The 22878-nt window shown below is 36.5% G+C and overlaps 1 protein-coding gene across 2 annotated transcripts; it reads right to left on the bottom strand.

Annotated features, from left to right (window-relative positions):
• Positions 1–401: 401 nt before the first annotated feature.
• Positions 402–21110, bottom strand: SUB1 (SUB1 regulator of transcription). 2 transcript variants are annotated; one of them, XM_001365691.5, is made up of 5 exons: positions 20997–21110; positions 16451–16523; positions 13729–13848; positions 4638–4746; positions 402–738 (listed from the first exon to the last, which is right to left on the bottom strand). In XM_001365691.5, the coding sequence occupies exons 2-5, from the start codon at positions 16520–16522 to the stop codon at positions 659–661; spliced, it is 381 nt and encodes a 126-aa protein (XP_001365728.1). In that variant the 5' UTR covers position 16523; positions 20997–21110; the 3' UTR covers positions 402–658. The 2 variants fall into 2 exon arrangements, with proteins under 2 accessions (XP_001365728.1, XP_056680511.1); XM_056824533.1 differs by having other exon boundaries at positions 20746–21007.
• Positions 21111–22878: the final 1768 nt, after the last annotated feature.

The following is a 22878-nucleotide window of genomic DNA, read 5'->3' as shown; positions in this document are numbered from 1 at the left end:
AGTAGAATTAATTGTAAGGCTTCCATATACAGTGTTTAAATTGACAACTGGTACCTTAATGAGTTATATCTTAGTATTTCAATAGTTCTACTGAAGTCCCTAAAAATTAGCATTATTATCATTAAAGGAAAGAAGTGAAAACTAAGTGTCAAAAGGATAAGCCACCCAAGAGGAAGAAGTAAAAGTATGACAGTAAAAAAAAGTCAAATCAATTTTGGATATTTGGATATTTTAAAGAGAAAAGATAAGCTCTAGCTTTCACAAATCAAATGTTTACTGTTAAATTCCATACTATTCAATGACTCCTGAACATTAGTTAAACTGAAATTAAAAGACCTACCAATTATTCATATTGGCCTTACCAGTAAACCAACACTTCTGATCAAAAAAGGCCACAACAGTTAGATTTTATTACTTGATTTTATTTTACACCAGGGAGTGGATGCAAAGCATTCCTTTTTAATAAAGTATAGACAATTAGCTTCACTCAGAATACACTTTTAATGCACATTTAAAAAAAAAAAGGATTCATCTTACAAATTGTTTTGCAATCCAAATATACAATAGCTTGGAAAACAAATAGTTTAGAAAACAAAAGCCAATGTAAAAAGACTGATTAAAACAACTAAAACAGTACAGGTTTCATATGGCTCTGATTTTACAGTTTTCTTACTGCATCATCAATATCAGAAATCTGTTCCTTCAGCTGGCTCCATTGTTCTGGATTTAAAGAAATACCTAAAACACATTTTTTTAAAAATATAGTTAAGATGTATTTTCAGTACAGATCTTTACAAATGAAATTTTCCAACTGAAACATCATATTTTAAATTTTAAATTACCAATCTTAGATACCATTAAGAATTTTTTTTTAATGTTTTAATGCTATGTAGCATTCTCGGTTTTTCCAGTCTTCTCTGCCCAAGCCACATAAGATCATTATTACTCTTACATAGCATATTCACTTTGATTCATTTGCAATCTTGCTAAGGGATCAGAGCAAATGACAATATGCAGCTGTAATAGTCATTAGGAAATCAGCAAGTCAAGCAAGAATGTACAAATTTACTAAAGTAACAACCAAATCCAGCACCCAGCAAGGTTCTAATGTCTTAATCAGCTCCCAGGAAACATGCCCCAGGCCAGGACTCTTTGAACATCTCTGATGCAGTTAACTTGGGAGAATATAAAGTATAAGATGCATTAAGTAGTATTTCTTCTTTAAATTTTATTTACTCATTAAGTAGTATGTAACACCCTACTCACATTTGACTAAATTCTGAAGGTTACAAAATCTAGCAGAACAAATGAAATGGTAATCATAGGCAGATATCAAAGAAAGTACATTTCATTTGTACTATCTAGAAGCTAAGCCAATGAAAATATATGGTACACTAAGAAATTTACTATGTGTGTAATTAACTATTGTTAATGTATGCAATTAATTATTAGAGCTATACATTCTTTCACTGTCTAAATTTGGATATAAATTCATTAAAGCAAGTATTTTATATTATTTTATTTTTCAAACCTCTAATATTTAACACATTAATTCTATGAGTAAATAAATGGAGAAAAATTAAATTTTGAAGATTTCTGTATGCACAGGGGAAATAAAAATTTGAAATGCATTAACGAACTAGAGAAAGGCTATTTAAACTTCAAATAGTTTTAACATTTACAACAAAAAATTTGACAATAACATGGTCTGACTACTGCTGAAAGCAAAATGACGAAATAAGGCAAGTGAGACATCAATATTCAAGACTTGACCTGAACAAAAACATTTAAAAGGTGATAGAAATATTATAGAAAAGACAAGAAAGTTTAATAATACCATATACAAGACAATGAAAAAAAAATGGGGGGGGGGGCAAGCAGCACACTCCAAAAGACAGAGAAGATGGGTAAGGAATAGAGAAAATAAGCTCAAGCTAACATTTTGAGGCAATCCAAATGACTGTGCGTATGTTCACACGGCTGCTTTGCCAAGGTTCTCTAACCGTTTGATGTGTATTACTTCTATTACAGAATGACTTTTACCTTGGACTCAAAGACTCACCAACCACTACTGATTTTATTACCTCTCTCTAATTATGCCTTATATTAAGACCTTCATCGCCTTACCAACCCATTAAACTTCTCCCCAGGTCCCAACCTTAGCTTTCTTCTCTTTTCTCTGCATTCTCATCCCCAGGCAAACTCATATACTTCCATAACATGCAAGAATCCCTTCTATGCATGTAAATCTCAAATTTATATACCCAGTCTGAACCTCTCTCCCTAACTATACACAATCATCACTGGCACTTCTAAATCAGTATCCAAATCGGAGCCCATTTTATCTGCATCCCTATCAAATCAATTCTCTTTTTGGCACCACCACCCACAGTCTCACAAATCTGAAGCCATGGGGTCATCTTTGACTCTTCCTTCTTACTCATCGCTCATATCTAATCAGTAACAAGTACTTTGGTTTTTTAATTTTTAACTCTTACTTTCTGTCCCAGAATCAATAGTGGTAAGGGCTAGGCAATTAGGTTTAAGTGATTTGCCCAGGGTCACACAGCTAGGAAGTGTCAGAGGAATCCAAGGCACCTCTCAACTCTAGGCCTGACTATCCAATGAGCTACCTAGCTGTGACTAGTAACAAGTACTTTCATTCTATCTCCATAAGTTTAAAAACTGTCCCCTCCTTTTTTAATTTCCATTGCTACTATTATTCCTCAACAGAATCCATTTAGTCCATCATAATGGCCTCCTAATACATTTTAGGACTTCAATTCTTCCTCCTTCTAATCTATTCTTCATTCAAATGCCAGACTAATTATTCCCCACCCCACCCCTTTCCCAATCCATCCTAAGCACCAAACAAACAAAACTATTTTCTTCCCCTGGTACATTCTGAAATTTGTCAATTCTATACCTTTGGGTATAATGAACAGAATATGGTGAGCTTGGGAAATACACAGACCTGAATTCAAATCCTGCCTCAGGTGTATAAACCAAGGCAAATCATTTAACTTCCTTCAGGCTCAGCTTTCTCTATTATAAAATGGTAGTAACACCTACCTTCCAAGGTCACTGTGAAAAAAGTCAAATGAAATTATATATGTAAACTTTAGAACTCTATATAAATGTTGGTTATTATCTCTTCTGTCTACAAAGCCTGCTCTCTTTCGACTTAACCTATTGCTTTCCTACCCATCATCCATTAGAAGTCAAATATCATGCTATTTCCTCCATGAAAACTTCCCTAATTTCTACTCACTAGCCTCCGCCCCTTAACCCACATAAAATACTTTATGTAATTAAGCATGTTATATTTATTTGTGTTTTTCTCTTATCCACCCCACTAAATTCAGCAATGTAGGATGCCTTAAGAGTCTTAAGAGCAGGGAGCCCTGGAATTGAATCTCCACTCCTGGAACTTAATAGGGATTTGGTCACCCAGGCAAGTAACCTCTATGAGGTTGTTCGCCATCTATAACATACACTACTCAAAAACACATTTCAAAGACAGTGTTTTGTAAACTTTAAAGTTTTGAACTTTTATTATTATTGCCCAAGATGGAGAACATATCTTATCTAAACTGTCTATTCCCAAGTACCTAACACAATGTTCTGTACACAAACAATCCTTAAATGTTTGCCGAAGTGAAAAATGAATTGAGCTATTTCCCTAATTCAAGAGCAAAGAGTAAGCCTTTTCTTTCTTTTGTGATACCTAATATGGGGCTCGATAAAACAGGTGCTCAACAATTGCTTCTTGAATAAACAAAGAAGATTTCAATAAAAACAGATGTAAGAACAAGATGAAGTAAAGGTCAGGGATTGGGGTAAATAGCAACAATTAATTACAGATCAAAGACAGAAAATATGTCCCTTCTAGGGAAGGGAAACTAAAAAAATAGTATTCCCAACACTTTGCGACAGTCCAATAGTCTCTAATTATCCTAACAAGTGCTATAAAACCTCAACTTGATGAATTATAAAGGGTTGTCCTAGAAGTTTTCTAGCCTAGGAACTGTCAAAAATGTTACTTTTTTTTAAATTCCTAAATAGAATATATATATATATATATATATATATATATATAATTGGAATAGATTGGCTAGGATTAATAGGATAAAGTTAATCTCATCATTTTTAGAATTTCATCAGTGAAAGTACTCTTCCCACTGATAATTCACAATTCTTCCATGCCTCAGTAGATGGTTTCATGACTCTGTGGCCAAAAATTCAAACATTCAAACCAATTTTCTGGTTAACAAGATTAATGACAGTCTATTATTAGTTCCATATGTTGAAGTCTTTCCAGTATGTATGTGCTATAACACAGTGCACTGGCATAGTCTAGAAGAAGATATGGTCACCACCTACAGGCCCAAAGGGGGCTTTAGAAAAGGATTTATTTTCTTACTCTACATTAATATAAATATATAAAGAGGAGATTTAGTCTTCATATTAAGGATAAGATTTCCTATTGAGAAATGAGAATAATTAGGTCTCAGGCAAATTCTAGAGACAAGAACCTTCTAAATTCTGTACTAAATGTATTCTTTAGACCCCATGGTAAGTATCGAGCCATCTTTAATTCCTATAGTTATCTTTCAAAGAAAAAAAAAACAACTCACCTTTTCTACCAGGTTTCATTTCACCTTCCTGATCCATCCAGTATTCTCTAATATCAATTAGGACTTTTCCTTTAAAGTCCCGTACACTGACATATCTCATTTTCCCAATCTGTAAATAAAATTTCCATATTTATTCACATGATAAATTGTGTTCAGTCTTAAGTCACATTAATCATTACATATTTCACTAAAGCAACCTGATTCTACTTTTTGATTATGAAAATCTCAAGACTAACATTTTACTATTGTTCTCAATGAAGTCAAATTATATACCTAATAAAGTTCAATAAAATTTTTTTTCACAAGTCTTCAAAATATTTTCAAAAATAACTAGGAACAAAGATCATTTATAATATTTGTATTAATAAATTTAGAAAAGAAACCTTTTAGTTTTGGGGGGTTTTGGTTTTTAAACCATACCATTCCCCTTAGAATCAATTTGACTGTGCATTGGTTTCAAGGCAGAAAAGCAAGTTGGCTAGGCAATGGAGAACAGTGATTTATCTAGTTACAAAGCTAGGAAGTGTCTCAGGCCAGATCTGAACCCATTTCTAGGCCTAACTCTTAATCTACTGAGCCACCCAGCTGCCCCCTTAGGTTTCTTTTTAATAAATTTTTATTGTTCTCTTCTACTTCTTTTATCATCACAGTATTCCTCCCCTAAGCTCCTTCACAGAAAACCATCCCATATAACAAGTAGCATTTTTTTATAAGGGAGAAAAAAATCATGATGGATACACTGAAAAAGTCCAAAAAAATGGGACCGCCCACCTCTGCAAATGAGTAGGTGGTAGGTTTCCCCTCATTTATCTTCATTATAGTTATGTTTATGTTCATAATTTTTACATTCACTTCTGATCTTTTTTGGTCTGTGTGTGGTTGTTTTCATTTAATAGTTATAATTACTGAATAGATTGATTTCTTGGTTCTGTTTACTTCATTCTGAGTCAGTTCATATAAATCTTTCTGGGCTTCTCTATATTTATCACATATTATTTCTAACAGTCAAATAATATTCCCTTATATTTGTGTACCAAATATGTTCAGCCATTCCCCATCAATGGACATTTATTTTGTTTCCAATACTTTGCTCTTATAAAAATGCTGCTATGATCATATATGTACAGCCCAGATTAAATTACTTGCCATCTTGAGAAGGAAGGAGGGAAAGGGTAGATCTCAAAGTTTTGGAAAATGTGTATTGAAAATTGTTAGTGCATATAATTGGGGAAAAAATAATAAATTAAATTCTGCTTCAAATATTTTGGTGTATATGGGGATTTTCTTCTCACTGATAGTTTATCCCTAGAGTATAATAAGGCTCAGTAAATTTTAGGTTCAGAATATGAAATTTTTAATAATTCAAAAATATTTTTTCCAATTACATGTAATAACAATTTTCAATGTTTTCTGAAATTATGAGATCCAAATTGTCTATCTGCTATCTCCTTCCCTCTCCTCCACCCTCCTCCTCCCCTCTCAGAAGTGGTAAACAATTTGATCTGGGTTATAAATGAATTATCAAGATATGGGCATCTTAGTCACTTTACTTGCATAATTTCAAATTGCTTTTATTTTTTTTTTAAACCTTAGCTTCTGTCTTAGAATCAATACTGTGTATTGGTTCCAAGGCAGAAAAGTGGTAAGGGTTAGGCAATGGGGGCTAAGTGACTTACCCAGGGTCACATAGCCAGAAAGTGTCAGAGGTCACATTTGAACTCGGGACCTTCTGTCTCTGGGCCTAGCTCTCAATCCACTGAGCCACCTAGCTGCCCTCAAATTGCTTTTCAAAATGGTTGTACTATTTCACAAATCCACCATCACTGTTATTACTGTGCCTATCATTCCACAACCATTCTAACACATTGCCATTTTATCATCTTTAACAATTTACAGACTATAAAGTGAAGTCAAAGTTGTTTTGATTTTCATTTCTCTTATTATTATGATTTAGAATATTCTTCCTGTGGTTGCAAATGTTTTCCAAATCTTTTAAGAACCGTTTGTTTATATCCTTTAATTATTTAATCTAGAGAAATGGCTACTACGTATATATATATATATATATATATATATATATATATATATATATATATATGCATTCATTAGTTCTATATACATATTTATCAATTATTTACATACGTTGAATATTGTAAACCTCAAATTTCCTTAGACTTATAAATGTTGGAAATTTCACCATTGGGATATTTCATACTTGGAAAATTTCTTACTGATAGTCTATTGGAATGGGAACTCCATTGGCATGGGAGGTTCCTTCTCTTCCCTTCTTAAGATTACTTTAGGACAGAAAACCTTTTGCTGAACAATGGAAAGGACTTTGACCTATGCTTAAGCATAGAACAGGAATTTCTTTGAGTCTTGATTGATTTTAGAATTGATACAATGGAGATACTTGGAATAAATCTCCACCCTATTCAGTCCTAATAGGATTGAGTAAGGGCTGCAGCCTAGATCAAAATTTAATTATTCCAATCTCTACCATACTCAAGTTAACAGGATTTAGAAAGGGCTGTAACAAAAGAGTAAAGATTTAATCATTTGAAAAATATGACCTTCAACAGACATGTGCAAAAGCCAGAAACCTCTGGGCGGTCCTGGGTTAAGCGAGAGCCTCCATTGACAGGGAAATTGATGAAGAGTGATTGGTAGATGTGAGGACTGAGGGGAGGCAACTTGGATGGTGTCCTTAAAGATAGGAGGGTCTGGAGACTGGGGTGGTTGAGTTTTTGGTCGGGGTGGTTCCTGGGGTCTGAGGAAGCTTGCTCTGAAGGAAGCTGAAGGTGGGGGCCTCTGAGACTGTTTCTCCATTTTGGACACGTGAGTAATAGGGACTGATCTCTTTTCTTTGCCCCAGCTATCTAAGGGCTTGGGCCTTTTGGCCCAGCCTAAACAGAAGGGGTATTTAAGCCCTATTCCCTTCTCTCCCCTTTCTCTCTCTCTCTATATCTCTAATTCCTTTCTTACTCCTATTGTAATTAAACTCCAAAAAAAGCTGACGGCTGACTTGAGTTTTTCATTTAGGAATTACATAGCTGATTCCTTGGCGACCTTAAATTAATATATATCAGTCTTTTAAAGTGATTCCCTTGTAACAATATCAAATTTTGTCAAAGATTTATACAAAGACTCTTTTCCCACTGTATCACCTCCTTCCTTATCTTAGGTGCATTAATTTTGTGCAGAATCTTTTCAGTTTCATTTATTCCAAGTTACCTTTTTTGTAATTTTTTTGGATGACACAAATAACATTCCTACTTCACACCTTAGAGATTATTTTGTTAGTTACCATGGTAAAAGAAATCATCTGGTAGCTAATCTTCTAGCAACCGGCCTTTCCAAATTTAATCAGAGTAGTCCTCAAATAGCAGTATGTGGCCCAACCTGTATCCAAAGCCTTTCTCTGCTTGTTTGCTACTTTCCAGGGCTTGTACTCCTGTGGCATAGCCTTCAGAATCCAGAGATCACTTCCGTGCCACAGAAGAGACTTAATAGACTCTTACTCAAAAATTCCCATCCATTAAGTAGTCTAGCAAGTATTGGGGGGGTTTGGGGAGGACAGTAAAAGGACTGATAAAGGGGTATTTGTGTACATGTCTAAAATAAAACTTATAACATTTCTGATCAAAGACTACCCTCTTCCAAACCCCTCCATTTGTTAATGGCACTATAATCTTTCCAGTCATCCTCAATTCAGCATTCTCTATATTCCTAAAATATCTAATTGGGGCAACTAAGTGACTCAGTAGAAAAAAATGCCAGGTCTGGAGTCAGGAGGACCTAGGTTCAAATCTTGCCTCAGATACTTCCTAGCTCTGTGTGATCCTGGGTAAGTCACTTAACCTTGTTTACCTAGTCCTTGCCCTTCTGTCTTAGAAATGTTTCTAAGACAGAAAGTAAGGGTTTATAAATAAACATAAAATACCTAATCAGCTGCCAAGTCTTTCTCCCTCCACAAAAATTCTTATATTTACCCTCTTCTTATCATTCAAAGGGCCAGGTTTTTAATCACCTTTGTCAAATGTATATGTTAACACACAGCTAGGAAGAATAACACTGGATGATGGAATCAGTATCCAAAAAGATCTTAACATGTTAGAATATTGGGCCAAACCTCACAAGATAAAAGCCAAGAAGAATAAATGTAAAGTCTTACACTTGGGCACAAAATATTAACTTCACAGGTACAGGATTGGTGAAACATAACTAGTTAATATTTTGTCGGAAAAAAATCTGTACATTCTAGTGAATTACAAATTCAGTGAGTTAGCAATGTGATATGTTGAAAAAAAAAGCAAAAGTAAAATCTTGATCTGCAAATACAAAGACAGAGCTCAGAGGAGTAAGTCCTTCTGTAGTTGTGGAGACAATAATTTAAGAAGCACACTGATATGCTACAGAGAAGGACAACCAGAATGGAGACGAGTCCATGTGATAATAGGCCTGGTTAAAGGAACTGAGAATGCTTAGCCAAGAGAGGATTCAAAAGGGATATGACAACTTATACAAGAATATTCATAGCTACACAATTTGTGGTGGCAAAAAATTGGAAAATGAGGGGGTGCCCTTCAGTTGGGGAATGGCTGAACAAATTGTGTGCTCACAAACTCCAGGAAGTGATGCAGAGTGAGAGGAGCAGAACCAGGAGAACATTGTACACAGAGACTGAAATACTGTGGTACAATCAAATATAATGGACTTCTCCATTAGTGGCAATACAGTGATTCAAAACAACTCAGAGGAATCTACAAGAAAGAACACTATCCATAGTCAGAGGAAAAACTGTGGGAGCAGAAACACCTAAGAAAAACAACTGCTTGATTACATAGGTCGAGAGGGATATTGATTACATAGGTCGAGAGGGATATGATTGGGGATGTAGACTCTAAATGAACATCCTAGTGCAAACAACAACATGGAAATAAATTCTGATCAAGGACACATGTAAAACCCAATGGAATTGTGCATCAGCTACAGGAAGGGGTGGGGGGAGGGAAAGAATATGATTCCTGTAACCAAGGGAAAATGTTCTAAATTAACTAATTAAATATAATTCTCAAAAAAAGGGGGGGGGGGGATATGACAGCTGTTTTAAGTATCTAAAATGTGGGAAAGCAATTAGCCTAGTTTTGTTTGGCACAGTATAAAAGACCCAGAATCAATGGATGGAAATTACTGTGAGGCAAACTATAGCTGTCCAGAACTGGAATGGATTGCTTTGAGAAGTGTTTTGAGAAGGTTTCCAATTTTTATAGATCTTCACGCAGAGTCAATGACCACTTGTTAGATTATAATGAAGATTCTTTTAGAGTATGTGTCCATTAGATGACTGCTGATGTCCTTTTCAACTCTAAAGGGTTAGCAGATAACTCATTACAGCTGACACTGCAGTCCACTTTCTCCTCCCAGATATTCTCTACCCTTTTGGATAGATATCACTCTCTACCTCCTCAGCCTCTTGTTAGCTCATCATCCATGTCATGCCCTCTAACTGTGGGTATTCTCCCATTCAAAGACCTTTTCTCTTTTCCCTCTATACCCTCTCCATTCACATAGCTACCACTTCAATTCAGGGCTTTATCACCTTTTGCTTATATTGTAATTGCCTTGCCTTAAGTCTCTCCCCACTCCAAGCTATACTGCACAAACCCCTACCAAAGTGATTTTCTTTAAGTAGAGACCTAACTGTGCGCCTCTCCAATTTAACCAAGTCAAACAGTTTCCAAAGGCAAAATTCTCTATTTAGCCTTTAACAACCTGACCCCCAACCTATCTTTTCACACTCATTGAATACTGCACCCCTTCTGTACTCTTGTGACCTTCTCCCTGTTCCTGGTACACAGCCCTTTTATCTTCCATCTCTCTTCTTTTGCACTGGCCATTCCCATGCCTGGAAAACACTTCCTCCTTACATATGCCTCAGGGTCTCTATCTTTCCTGAACATGCTACCAGGCATCTTTTTTTACATGAAATTTTTCATGATACTCCCAACTGCTAGAGCCTTTTTTCCAAAACTACCTTATACTTAACCATTTTGTGTAAACTTGTATTTATTAACTTTATGGTGAATATATTTAATATGTATTACTTATCTCTTCCATTAGAATATAAGTTCATAGCAAAGCAGGAACTATTTCATTCTTTTCATTTGTATTCCCATCTAACAGTGCTTGACATCATAGCATGATGCTAAATAGGTATTTAAGTACTAAAGCATTAACGTACTTATTTTTACATTCACTAAATAAATGCCAAGTATAATAATTCTGATACTATCATTTCAACATTAGAATGGAAAAAAATCTTCATGTATTTCAAATGTCAGAACACTGGGTATAAAATAATCCCCATCTTCCAAGATGCCACCACCACTACATATTCCCACTCTGCCAAATATCTCTTCTATGTATAGATTATATCAGCAACAAAGAATTACATGTAGTCTGAATTGCATATAAGCATTACATAAGATCACAAGACACATTCCTAAATTTAATCAGGAAAACTTGGTTATGGTAGTTTACCCTTTCATATGCTCCTACAATTGGAAGATGGGAAAAATATGAAACATCTCCCTTACAATCATGTTTCCTGCCCCATTCCACCCCTGCATACACACAAAAGGCAAACTGGTTACTTTTTATCCATAACTTTGATCAGCTCTTCAGAAACAGGCTCACCGGGCCATCAGTCACTAATGACTGTTGTCTTCAGCTTCACAAAAAGAACCTAAGTACTCATCAAATCTATTTATTTGTCTCTAGAGACAGGATTCTAAATCATTAGAGGGGGATTTCTTTTTACAAGCTGCTTCAGTGAATTAAATCCTATAATAACCTTTGTCTAAAAATTTTTTTTAAACTTTACAGTCATAAAGTCCTTATTTGTGACTAAAAGAAAAATCTCCCTTACTGTAACTGGAGATTATCACTTATTTTAGTCCTCCAGAACAGATTTTTTTCAGGGCTTGAGGAAGTCAGAATGGCAATCTTTCTTCTAGTCCTTAAATTATGTTCTAAGACAACTAAAAACTGCTCCATGCTATCATTAATGACCTCCTTTGTTTCTCTCAACTTTTGAGAAGGTAGCCTTGATATTTGAGTGTCTGAAGAGACCTGGGCAAAAACATCACTTTAAATATATAGTTATAAAGCATGAATAACTCACTTAAGATTTCTGAAGTCAAGTTGACTTGTGAAAAATGGCAATGGTAATATCTCTAATACTTATATCAAAGGGAAGTTGTGAAGATCAAATGTGATAATGCATCTAAAGTGCTTCAAAAACCTTATAGAATTACATAAAGGCCAGCCACTATTATTTCTGATACACCTGATAAAACCCCTCTCTTGAAACTCACATTCTTCTATCCCCATGATACTTTTTCCCTCTAATTTTCTTCTCTCAATCTGTCTCCTTTGCTCTTCTACATTCTACCCATAAGGTTTCACAGCAGCCTCTAATCTATACTATCCCCTAAATGTCTCCCTATATATTCATTTCTTCAGAGTTCATACAATCTTAGGGTTGCCACTTTCACCCATAATTCTAAAATTCTAAAAATTACATTTCCAGCCAAGACTTCTCATATTTATTCTAGTGCAGAATGTTGTATCCTATAAGTAGCAAAAAATACAATGAATTCAAGGAAACCTGGGGACACTGAGGAACTGATAAAAAAAAAAAAGCAGAACCAGAACAAGTTACACTATAATGACCACAGAAACAACACCAAAAAAACAATAACTCTGATCCACTGCCTTTAAGAATTTCATCCTTCTAGTTGGATCAAATATTCTTAAGTACCTACTGGGGATTCAACTACAAAGAAACAATCTCTACTCTTAACAACAGAAAGGATAAGTGCTTATATAAGTATAAGCTGGATATAAAGACAAAAAATACAAAGTAGGAAAATAAATTGTAGTTTGGTGGCAGTGGAGGGTTATCAGGAAAAGCTTTATGTGATGATGCTTAAATTGTATTTTGAAGGAAGAGAAGGATTCTATGAGGAAGAGCTTAAGAAAATGGATTCTAAATGACCAGTGGAAAGGAGTCAACAGGGAACCAAAAAGGTCAATTGGCTGGATCTTAGAACCTCAGAAGAGAATAAAATATAATGGAACTGGAAAGATAAATTGGGGACCAATTGTTAAGGCTTTTAAAATACTAAACAGAGAGGAATATTATATTTTATCCTAGGGGCCATAGGAAACCACTTGATTTTGGTGAGCATGGGATTATCACAATCAGATATGTGTTTAAGGGCCTACCGATAGGAAAGAGGTAAGTAGTCTTTTGTACAGTTGCCATTTTGTCTCCTAACCCCAAGGAACACATCATCCTATATACTAATGCCAGATAAATCTTCCTAAAAAAAAAATGCTTTCATCAAATCATTTCCCTCTTTAAGACTCTATTAAAGGCTCCCCTATGGCTTATCAAAACAAGACCAAACTCCTTAATCTGGCATTCAAAGCCTATTAATGGAGTCTAACTTTGCCTAGCCATACTTCTCACAATAATCCTCAACATAAACTTCCTGATTAGAATTATGAAGGTTTCCTTATCATCTACTTCATATGATATTCATTTCTACTTGTCTGATTATTCAATTACCTCAGTTAAAATGTAATATTTCTGCTTAGTCTATTCATACTTGAAGGTTCAGCAAGACTCACTTTCTTTAAAGATTAATGCTAGTCCACAGTTAATGCTAGTTGTTTATCACTTAACTATTTCACTTGAAAGAACAACGAAATGTTGCATCCTTTCAACTAAAACAATTATAATGGCTGAACAAGAAAGTAATACAACTATATGAGATCAGATTTAGATTAGGAAGGGAATCTATGAGAGACAAACTCATTTTATATGGGCAGACACTCGGGGTTTCTTAATCTTTCACTTACCCAATATTACAGAGGTAGTAAATGCTAGTCAAGATTTCAAATGACAGTTCTTTCAGTTTAAATCAAACGTTCTTTCTACTTCCCTTTTATTTCATGATTGTTAGCCCCAAAATATGTGGGAATTGTACTGATTCTAAGAACACAAAATTGTTATCTTTACCTGGAACATATGATCATCTCGGCTGCTACTTTGCTTGGATGAAGCTGGTGCTTTAGAACTCTCTCCTGTCTTTTGTTTTTTTATGGGTTTTTCTGGAAGAGCTTGCTTTTTCCTCTTTGCCTTAAAAAAATGTTTTTTTATTAGTCAAAGTAAGAAAAAAAATAAAATATATTTTGAATTTCAGCTTGATTCCACAAGTAATACAACCACAAAGAACCAAAATCCCAAATGGGGCACCATTTTCAAAGGAGGAATGTCATTTATTCATTAAGATGCATACATACGGTAAAATTATAAAAATTTCTATTTAAATATATTAACTTATGCTTTTTTTCTCTAAGACTAATGTAATTTTTCAATGATTTCCTATGAGAATAAGACCTCTTCCTTAACACAAATACATACAGTCAAACAAAAGAAATGAACACATTGGTCCATTGGCCAATTCTAATAGTTCATATCTCCACTAAGAGGTAGGAGACATTCGTTATCAATGGTGCTCTGAAGTCACTACTGGCAATACAGTTTGAATAAAAGACTAAAACTATGTCCTGGAATGTGTCACCCATTATGTTCATTTTTAAATCCTTTATTATTTATTAAGAGCAAATCACATAGCATAAAATGGATAATGAGGAGGGCAATTTAAAACACTCCTACCATATAGTGAATAAACAAAAAAAAAGACATCGGGTAGTAACACATTGGACTTGTACAGTAGATAAGTCTCAAGTATTTACACATAATTATTATGGAAGTAATTAAAATAATGATGGCATTTTTTCAGTGCTATATTAAAAATTTCCTAGTCATTCTGAAAATTAGTCAAACAGCCCTACATAGTATTTAACTAAAGGTCCTTCCCAAAATCAGTAGAGGGCAGTCATGATCTTTCACTGGGGAAATTTTTTTTTTCTTTTTTATGAAGGAATGAGAAGATATTTAACCAATGACATTAAGAACTCCTGGCCTGGGAACATCTTTTTTTTTTTTAAACCCTTACCTTCCACCTTAGAATCAATGCTATGTACCATTACTAAGGCAGAAGAGTAAGGATTAAGTGATTTGCCAAAAGGTCACACAGGTAGGAAATATCTGAGGCCAGCTTTGAATGTAGGACCTCCCATCTCTAGGCCTGGCTCTCAATCCACTGAGCCACCCAGCTGCCCCTCAGGGAATATCTTCTACCAAAAGGAATTAACTGCCCTTCAACTTACAGTCTTACAGCAAGAGTACTGAAATGTTAACATAGCCATTATATGTCAGAGAAATGAGAATTACATAAAATTATATGCATAACTGACTCTGAAGTCTAATCTATAAGTAATAAACCATACTGTCTCTCAAAAAATGAATACAATTATTATGTTCAGTGTTTTACTGGGTAGAAAACTAAGAAACTAAAAAAAAATTTAAACAATAAAACTAAAAGGCTTCAATGAATTAAAGTGAAGCACAGTCAGGATTAGCAGTACCACTTAAATCTAAGTAGTAAAAATTAGCTCATCACATGAAAGTCTATTAATGAGTAAATTAGAAGCATATTAGTCAAATCAAGTTTTCCTCTTTATTCCATCTAGTATATCTTCTTGAATATTAAAGTTTTATTTAAGTACTGAAGGTAAAAGATTTCTAATAGCTTTTCAAGGTATAACATACCATAACAAATTCCAAAATTCTTCTACTTTTTATTTAACAAACTTAGATACAATAGATGAAAAAAATTGGAAGCTAAAACACAATCTAAATATTATGTGCTTACAGGATATCACAAACAAGTTCAGTCAGGTTACCTTTGCTGGAAACAAAATGCTTTCAGAAGAAATTGGCAGCTAAGAAAATTCCAATTAGATATCTAATGTAAGTCTGAAAAAAACTTATTATTTTGACAGGAATAGGAGGGTTATAGTTATCCCAACAAATAAGGAATATGGTTACTGGAAAACCTGACTCTCCAAATTACATTTACTTACAAATAAATAGTTCCATTCAAATATCACACAATTCGAACTGAATCAAATATAAAATTCAGTTTTAAGTTTTATAGGTAAAATTAACATCAATAACATTAAACAATGGCTTGGGAGTGGTGAGTAGGACTATCAAGTAAACTACAAGTTACAAAGTGTTCAAGGATATCTTAGCCTCATTACTGAATGAATATAGGCAACACGGCAGAATAGACAGAATGATAAACTTAGAGAGTAAAGAAGACCTGGGTTCTAATTAACCTGACATCAGCTGTGTGGTCATGGACAAATGATTTAACCCTAAGTGGCAGGCAACTCTTGAAGAATTCTTCTAAATTACAGAAATAAAGGCTGTGATCTGTTCCCACACTAATGCAATCACAGACCTTTGACATACATACTGATGCATCCCAACATGCTCTATAACAAAGGAAACTGATTTCCTAATACTAAGAACTAGGAAATATAGTGGTATTGACCCACTCTCATTCCATTTTCCTATAGAGAAATCCTTTAGTGTGGTAGATTTGCCATCAGAAGATTATGATTTAAATCTTAGCTCTCCAACATCTTACCTTTTGTGGGGTTTTTTAATAAGTCACTTGCTCATATGTAAACTAGAAGACTACATGATCTTTAACATCATTCCTGATTATGAAATTCTTTTTAGTACAAAAAAGGAAGCACAGCTTACCACTTCTACAGTTTTACCACCAAACATAGTATGCAAATGAACTGCTTCAAATAATCACCTTTTTGTCAATTTCACTGTCAGAATCACTCCCAGATGAGCTTGAAGAAACAAGTTCCTTTGATTTGGGCATCCTAGAAAGAAAATGTACTGTAAGTACAAGTTAATTTAAATTTTATTCTAGTCATTTTAACTTAATTTCATGCTCTATGAGAGCCACCAGTCATATTCTACTACAAATAACTGTATGTTAGAATCTCTGTGGCAGCTGGAGTGCTATAATAGGTGCATTGCTAGAAATCACACTTCCGGCCTGTGTAAACTAAACTAAACAGAGTATAGCAGTAAATTACCTAGTGAAAAAATAGCATCCTGAACCCAGGGGGAGCAAGGAGGGAAATGAAATGCATTGTACTCCATCTAAATTTTCCTCTATGATCCTGGAATTTTTTCATCTTGATAATCAACTTAACAAATATTAAGTATTAAATTTGTCTACATGTAACTGGGGGAAAAATACAATAAAATCTTTTTAAAAATTAAATGCTTGTTGTGAAATAAAAAAATTTTAAGACCTCTTCCTTATTGGGGAAAGAGAAGGGGATATAGCCAGCCACACATAAAACTCAGAAGCAATGTAGTGCAAAGGAGAAAGTGCTGAATTTGGAGTCAGAAGACCTGTGTTCAAATTCTGACTTTGCCACTTACCACCTTGGGTAAATCACTATCCGGAATCCAGTTTTCTCAACTGTAAAAGGTCCCTCCTCAGTTCTAAATCAATCATCCTATTAATCACATTACATCAGAGAGGTACAAAACAAAATGCTATGATAGCTACAAAAGGAAATAATATCAGAGAAAATTTCAGGAAGCTGGGGCAGCTGGGGTGGCACAATAGATAAGAGTTCCAAAGCCTAGAGATGAGGATTCACATCTGGCCTCAGATACTTCCTATATGTGTGATCTTGGGCAGTGATCCGTGATCACTTAACCCTGGTCTTTAAGAGTCATTACTAGAACAGAAAGTAAGGGGTTTGTGTTTTTTTAACCACCTTCATGAAGAAGCATTTGGAAAATTTAGAATAGGGAAAAGTTACAAAATGATGTTGAAAAATAGTGGGCATCAAATTGCATAGTGCCTTGAATGCCAAAGAAGTCTGAATTCAAGAGGCAATTCAAGGAACAGCCTTGAACAGCCTACGAAGAACAAAGTTTAGAAGATGGATTAGAAAAAAGAATGAAGGCAGAAAAATCAGTAGGTTTCTGTAACAGCCTAGATAAGTGTAAGTACAAGGATGGTAGTAGTGGAGGTAGAGATAAGAGGGCAAAGAGATAGGTATTTGAGAATAGCAGACAAGAACTGAGTTGGTAGTAAATTGCATGAAACTGTAACAAAAGAACTGTGGGTTAACTCAGCTGGCCTCTGCTGCCCTACTTCCCACTATGAAAGCAAAGAACACACACAATAAGATATTTGTTAAGGAGAGATAGGACCAGAAAAAGCATTTGAAATTCAGGATTATTCACTGTATAGGATTACATTTGTTCAATCAACAAATATCAGTGCCTCCTATGTGCAAAATTTTCTGGAGAAACTGGAATGAATGCTGCCTTCCAAGAAATTATCAAGAGCTAAAAAGGAGGGAAAGGAGCATAGAATGGGAAGAGATAGCAAATACACAAATAACTACAATAAAAGAATATGACAGGCTCCACAAAGTACAGAAATGGTTACAGTGTAAAAGGCACTACAATGTGTGAGCTAGCTGGTGAGGTCCACTGAATGCTAGATCAGGAGTCCTGAAAACCATAGTTGAAAATCTCATCTCAAACAACTTAACTGTGTGACTCTGGAGACGTCACTTAACCTCTGCATTTGCCAGTTTCTCCTTTGTAAAATGGGGATAATAAAAACACCTATCTCTCAAGTGTTGTTCTGAGGATAAAATTACATATTTATAAGCTATATAAATGCTGGCTATTATTTTTTTAAAGTAATACCAGCTTTGAAATTAAACTTTTATTGGGTGACCTTAGGTTAGTCAAATCATTTCACGACTGGGGCAGGGTACATAGTTAGCACTTGATAAATCCTTGCTGAGGAAAGATGACCTCTAAAAGCCTCATGAAGTAGGTGGCCCTTGAGGAGCTACATATGTGTAAAATATAGAAGCGCTCAAGTATAGAAAAGGGAAAAATAAGTTCAAAGAAAGAGAAGGGGGAAAGCAGCACTGTTAAGCACTTTGCTTAGTTAGTATCATCCCATTTGATTCTTACAACCACTCATGGAAGTAAGGTGTTAATATTTATCCCCATTTTATAGCTGAGGAAACTGAGGCAGGGGGATAAGTGATTTTAACTAGGGTCACCTGGCTAATGTTTGAATCTAGATTTGAACTCAGGTTTTCCTGACTCCAAGCCTACCACTCTTAAATGTAAAAGGTATTAGGTGTTTTTAGGAAAATAACAGGTAATCTGATTTGAATTGAGCCTCCTTTTAATGAAAGGAAGCAATTGGGGAAAAAAGGCTTAGCCTACATCATGGATGTCCTGAAATGCCTAGCTGAAGGCAACAGCAACTATTCATGAAGGTAAACCATTAAAGCTTTCTGAGTAAGGTGACTAGTATGACTTGTCTTAACTTTTATATGCATAACTATTTGTCACAGCATTTCACATTAATTTTAGTAACATATTCTTAATTTTCACATAGCATGAAGACAAAGCATTATATGGTAAGGAATGCAACCTGTCACTTTTCTTTTCCTAACTAGTGCTAACCTTAAACTAATTATAGGTTTTAACAATTCAGTTATAAGTAATCAGTTTGTTCCCAAGACTTCCTAATAAACCAAGAACAATTACCAACTATGTTTTACACCCTCTTTAAAATATTACTACACTTTGAAAACACTTCCTCTTGCCTTGACACATCAAATTTTAATTCAGGATAGTTTTACTAGCACAAACCAAAATGGGGACTCTTTTCCCTTTCTAAGAAACCAAAGTAATGAGAATTATCTTCAATTTTTTCCTCAAGTCAATCATTAGTAATCAACTTGTACAGCTGAAAATTTGAGAACTAAGCTTCAATGTGTTCCATATTAGGTCAAGGTGAAGGGAAAAAAGTGGGACATTCTACCGTGGCAGCTTATTCCAAAAGTACATACCATATCCTCAAAACAGTTATCAATTTTGACTGTTAAAAGCTTGAAAATAAGGGATAAAAAAGTAGTACATTGCAACTATCAAAATTCATCTATTTTAAATGAAATTTTTAAAAATACACTATTTGCCACCACTCCCAGTTGTAGGTATATTAACTACAATTTTCTACTCTAGAATTTAGTACTTTGCAAGGATGAAAAATCAGTAATTAAGCATAAACCATTTCAATTAACTACCAAAACATAATCTCACTGAACTCCTTTAGTAAATATTTCCCTGGAAAATACTTAATAATTATCAATTATTATCTCAAAACAGCACTACAGATTTCATCTGGATTATGAACTAGTTAAGTGGTAAAGAATGCAAAGTCAAAAAGAACAAAAATCGAAAAAACCCAAAAGCCGCAATTACATTCATTGTCAAGACAGCATTTCTCAAAGAACTGAGCTCTTTTTCAAAATTTCCTTAACAATATCTAACCAACACAAAACCTAATTTAAGCAAAGTGAAGCGTTGTCCAGGATAAGTCCAGGATAAGTGCAACGTGAGGAAAGGTGTCTAGTCTTTCAGAATGGAAGGACTCAGGAGTGACGAGAGAAGGAAATTGAGGAGGAAAAAGAAGAGGATGGTGATAAATAAGTAAAGTCAGCACCAGAAGGCCAGGAATCCAACATGAAAAGGTGAAGAGAAACTGCAAGATGAGGTTAGGAAGAGCTTGGAAGGAGGTGCGCCGTGCAATCAGTTGGGAAGGGGCTTGTAGCAGGGGACGCTTGGGGGTGGGGGTACGGGAGATGGAGGGAAGGTTGGGAAGTAGAGGAGGTAGCCCAACAGGGAGGGATGGCAGGAGACGAACGGAGGAGACTCAGTGTGTGGTAAGGGGAGGGACTTGCTCCAAGCGCCATTTTCTCCTTCTCTTCTCAATGCGTTTCCCTTCCCTGCACCTCCCCCCCCCCCCCCCCCCCGCCATCTCCCAAAGCACCCCACACACACACGCCCGCCCGTTCCAGTCCCGCGCGAGCCACGAGCAAAGGAGAGAGCCCAGCTGAGGGCCAGCGAAGCCCACGCTGCCGCCTCATCCCTGTACCGGGCAAAGCGCACCGCAGCCCCGACCCGAGGCCCCCAACCCCCGGCCCGCGCCCACTCCGCCGCTGCCTGAGGTTTCTTTCAGAGCGGAGAGTTCGGTACCAGGGCCCGCCTCCGCCTCAGCTTCCCCGGGGGAGCAGAGCACTGAGCATGGAGTCCGCCTCCCTCGGGTTGGAGCTGCGGGGAGGTCAGGGACGCCGCCATTTCCCGCCCCGGGGCCCGCTTCGGCCCACAGCATGCACGGGCTTCGGTGGCGCCGAGCTCCCTCGGCCTTGGATGGGGCCGCGGCGCGGTCACAGAGGGAAGCGAAGGGGAGGGGAGGGCAGGAGGCGCCGCCGGCCTCGATGACTCACGCTCCGTTCCTGCAGCCGCACACTCTGCTGCTCGCTCGGGAGTGACAGGGAGCCGGAAATGACGACAGGAAAGAACTGCCCCGCCCCTCCACCCCTGTGGGCGGGGAAAAGGGTAGGGCTAGGTACGGGGGCGTGTCTTCTCAAACGAACTCTAGGTCCTTTTCCAGGTGTTTAAAGGACCCACGTTCTTCTTCACAAGTAGGTGGAAGGGTTTGACTTGTCTCAAAAGGACAGGTTCTTTGCCTTGCACTTCTACCTTTTTCTCTGGCCTGACGGAAGTGAACACGGAGGTTTTACCCTACAAGGGCAAAATAGTATCTCTCCATCCCTCCATCCCCACTCTTGGCCAGGCCTCTTGGAAAGGGCTGTGTTGTTCCCAAAGCTGAAAGTATGGAGAGAATAACCACTGACATCAAAAGCAGAAAAATGATTTCATTCAATAAATATGTAGTAAGTACCTACCCTAGAAAAAGAAAGCTTGGAAGAATGAACAAAGGGCTAGAATTAGCATTAGAGTGCCTAGTTGGAATCCCAGCTCAGTTTATCTAGCTGGGCATGACCTCGAGGAATTCACTTAACCTCTGGTGGCAATTCCTAAAATGAGGGATTTGGACTAGGTGGCCTCTCAGGTAAATGCTTGTTGACTTGACTTCTAGCTCTAAATCTATGATTCCAGGCAACTCTGGGCAAAGCTGATTTTAAATCCTAAAGGACTATACAAGTGTATAGTATTGTTCAATAGACGCTAAATCCAGATTTCCTTCTTATACTGAACTGCCAGGTAAAGAAATCCCCTGTCTCATTGCAATTTGGCACTGTAACTGAAATCCTCAGGGAGGATAACTGGCACAGGGTCCCATAGATGGCAAATTGTAAAAGTGCCACTGGCTTCCAGGTTGTAGTATCCACTACAGTAGAGTTAGACTACACACCATGCCTCCTCACCTACTTCTTAGGCTATCATTATTGTTCCAAAAAAGCCATAGTGAACTGGCCCTGCCCTACAAGGAGCTTAACCTAGTTGGGCAAACAATATGTGCCCAGGTGAGAAGGGAAATAGTTGCCCAAGAGCTTAGTAACAATATGGGACAACAGTATACTGCTACCTTTCTTAACCCAAAGTCTGTGTAAATTCCAAAGAGATGATGTTTGAATGAACTTTAAAGGCCATAAGTGTTGGGAATCTTTGCCAATGATTTTGTGAGGAAAGATAGAAACTCCTAGGAATATGTGCCAGAATATGGATTCCTAATCCCTGACCCTTTTCCACCATCCTTTGCTGATGGAACAGTCTGCATGTCTACAGCCTGTCTCTGTCTCTCCAAGCAGTCCTGCCCACTGATCTGAAGGATGCCAAGTAGTGCAGGTAGCCACGTAAGCACCTCCCCCGACTAGCATGTAACTGAGCCATGCAAACCCTGGGAGTCTGACAGATACCTAATGCCATGTCATAGTCCCTCTTCCTTAGCCTCTCAACTACCAATCTAGCCCAGAATTTGCCCTATTTGCCTCCATGCCCAGGTCAATTATTTTCAAATGGATCTTATTCTCAGATTTTTTTTTAATGAAGGGATAAGAGATATCAGAATATATTGATAATAAGTCCTATTAGAGGAGTTCAGAAAAAAGAAAGCTCATTATGGTCTACTGTGTTCTGGAAAGGCCTCATGGAAAAAGTAACCCTAAAGCTTGAAAGAAGGGCAAAACATGGATCATATTTGTAATGGATATAATGAGAGGAGTAGGTCACTTTTGGTGAAATAACTCAAGGTGGGAAGCATAATAAGGCAGAGAAATGGAGAAAAGCCTGCCTCCTTCTCTTTGGGGTCAGACTCCCTAGGATTAAATCCAAATTGTATAAGTCTAAAGGAAGAGCTCCTTG

This window comes from Monodelphis domestica, chromosome 3 (assembly GCF_027887165.1).
Source record: "Monodelphis domestica isolate mMonDom1 chromosome 3, mMonDom1.pri, whole genome shotgun sequence".
Lineage (NCBI taxonomy): Eukaryota > Metazoa > Chordata > Mammalia > Didelphimorphia > Didelphidae > Monodelphis > Monodelphis domestica.
This window is presented reverse-complemented; position numbering and strand designations above follow the sequence as displayed.

Coding starts and splice junctions, on each gene's coding strand:
- SUB1 (XM_001365691.5), bottom strand. CDS start 16,522: ATGCCCAAATCAAAGGAACTTGTTTCTTCAAGCTCATCTGGGAGTGAT. Junction 13,849..16,450: donor ACAGTGAAATTGACAAAAAG/GTGATTATTTGA, acceptor CATTTTTTTAAG/GCAAAGAGGAAAAAGCAAGC. Junction 4,747..13,728: donor GAGATGATCATATGTTCCAG/GTAAAGATAACA, acceptor TTTTATTTACAG/ATTGGGAAAATGAGATATGT.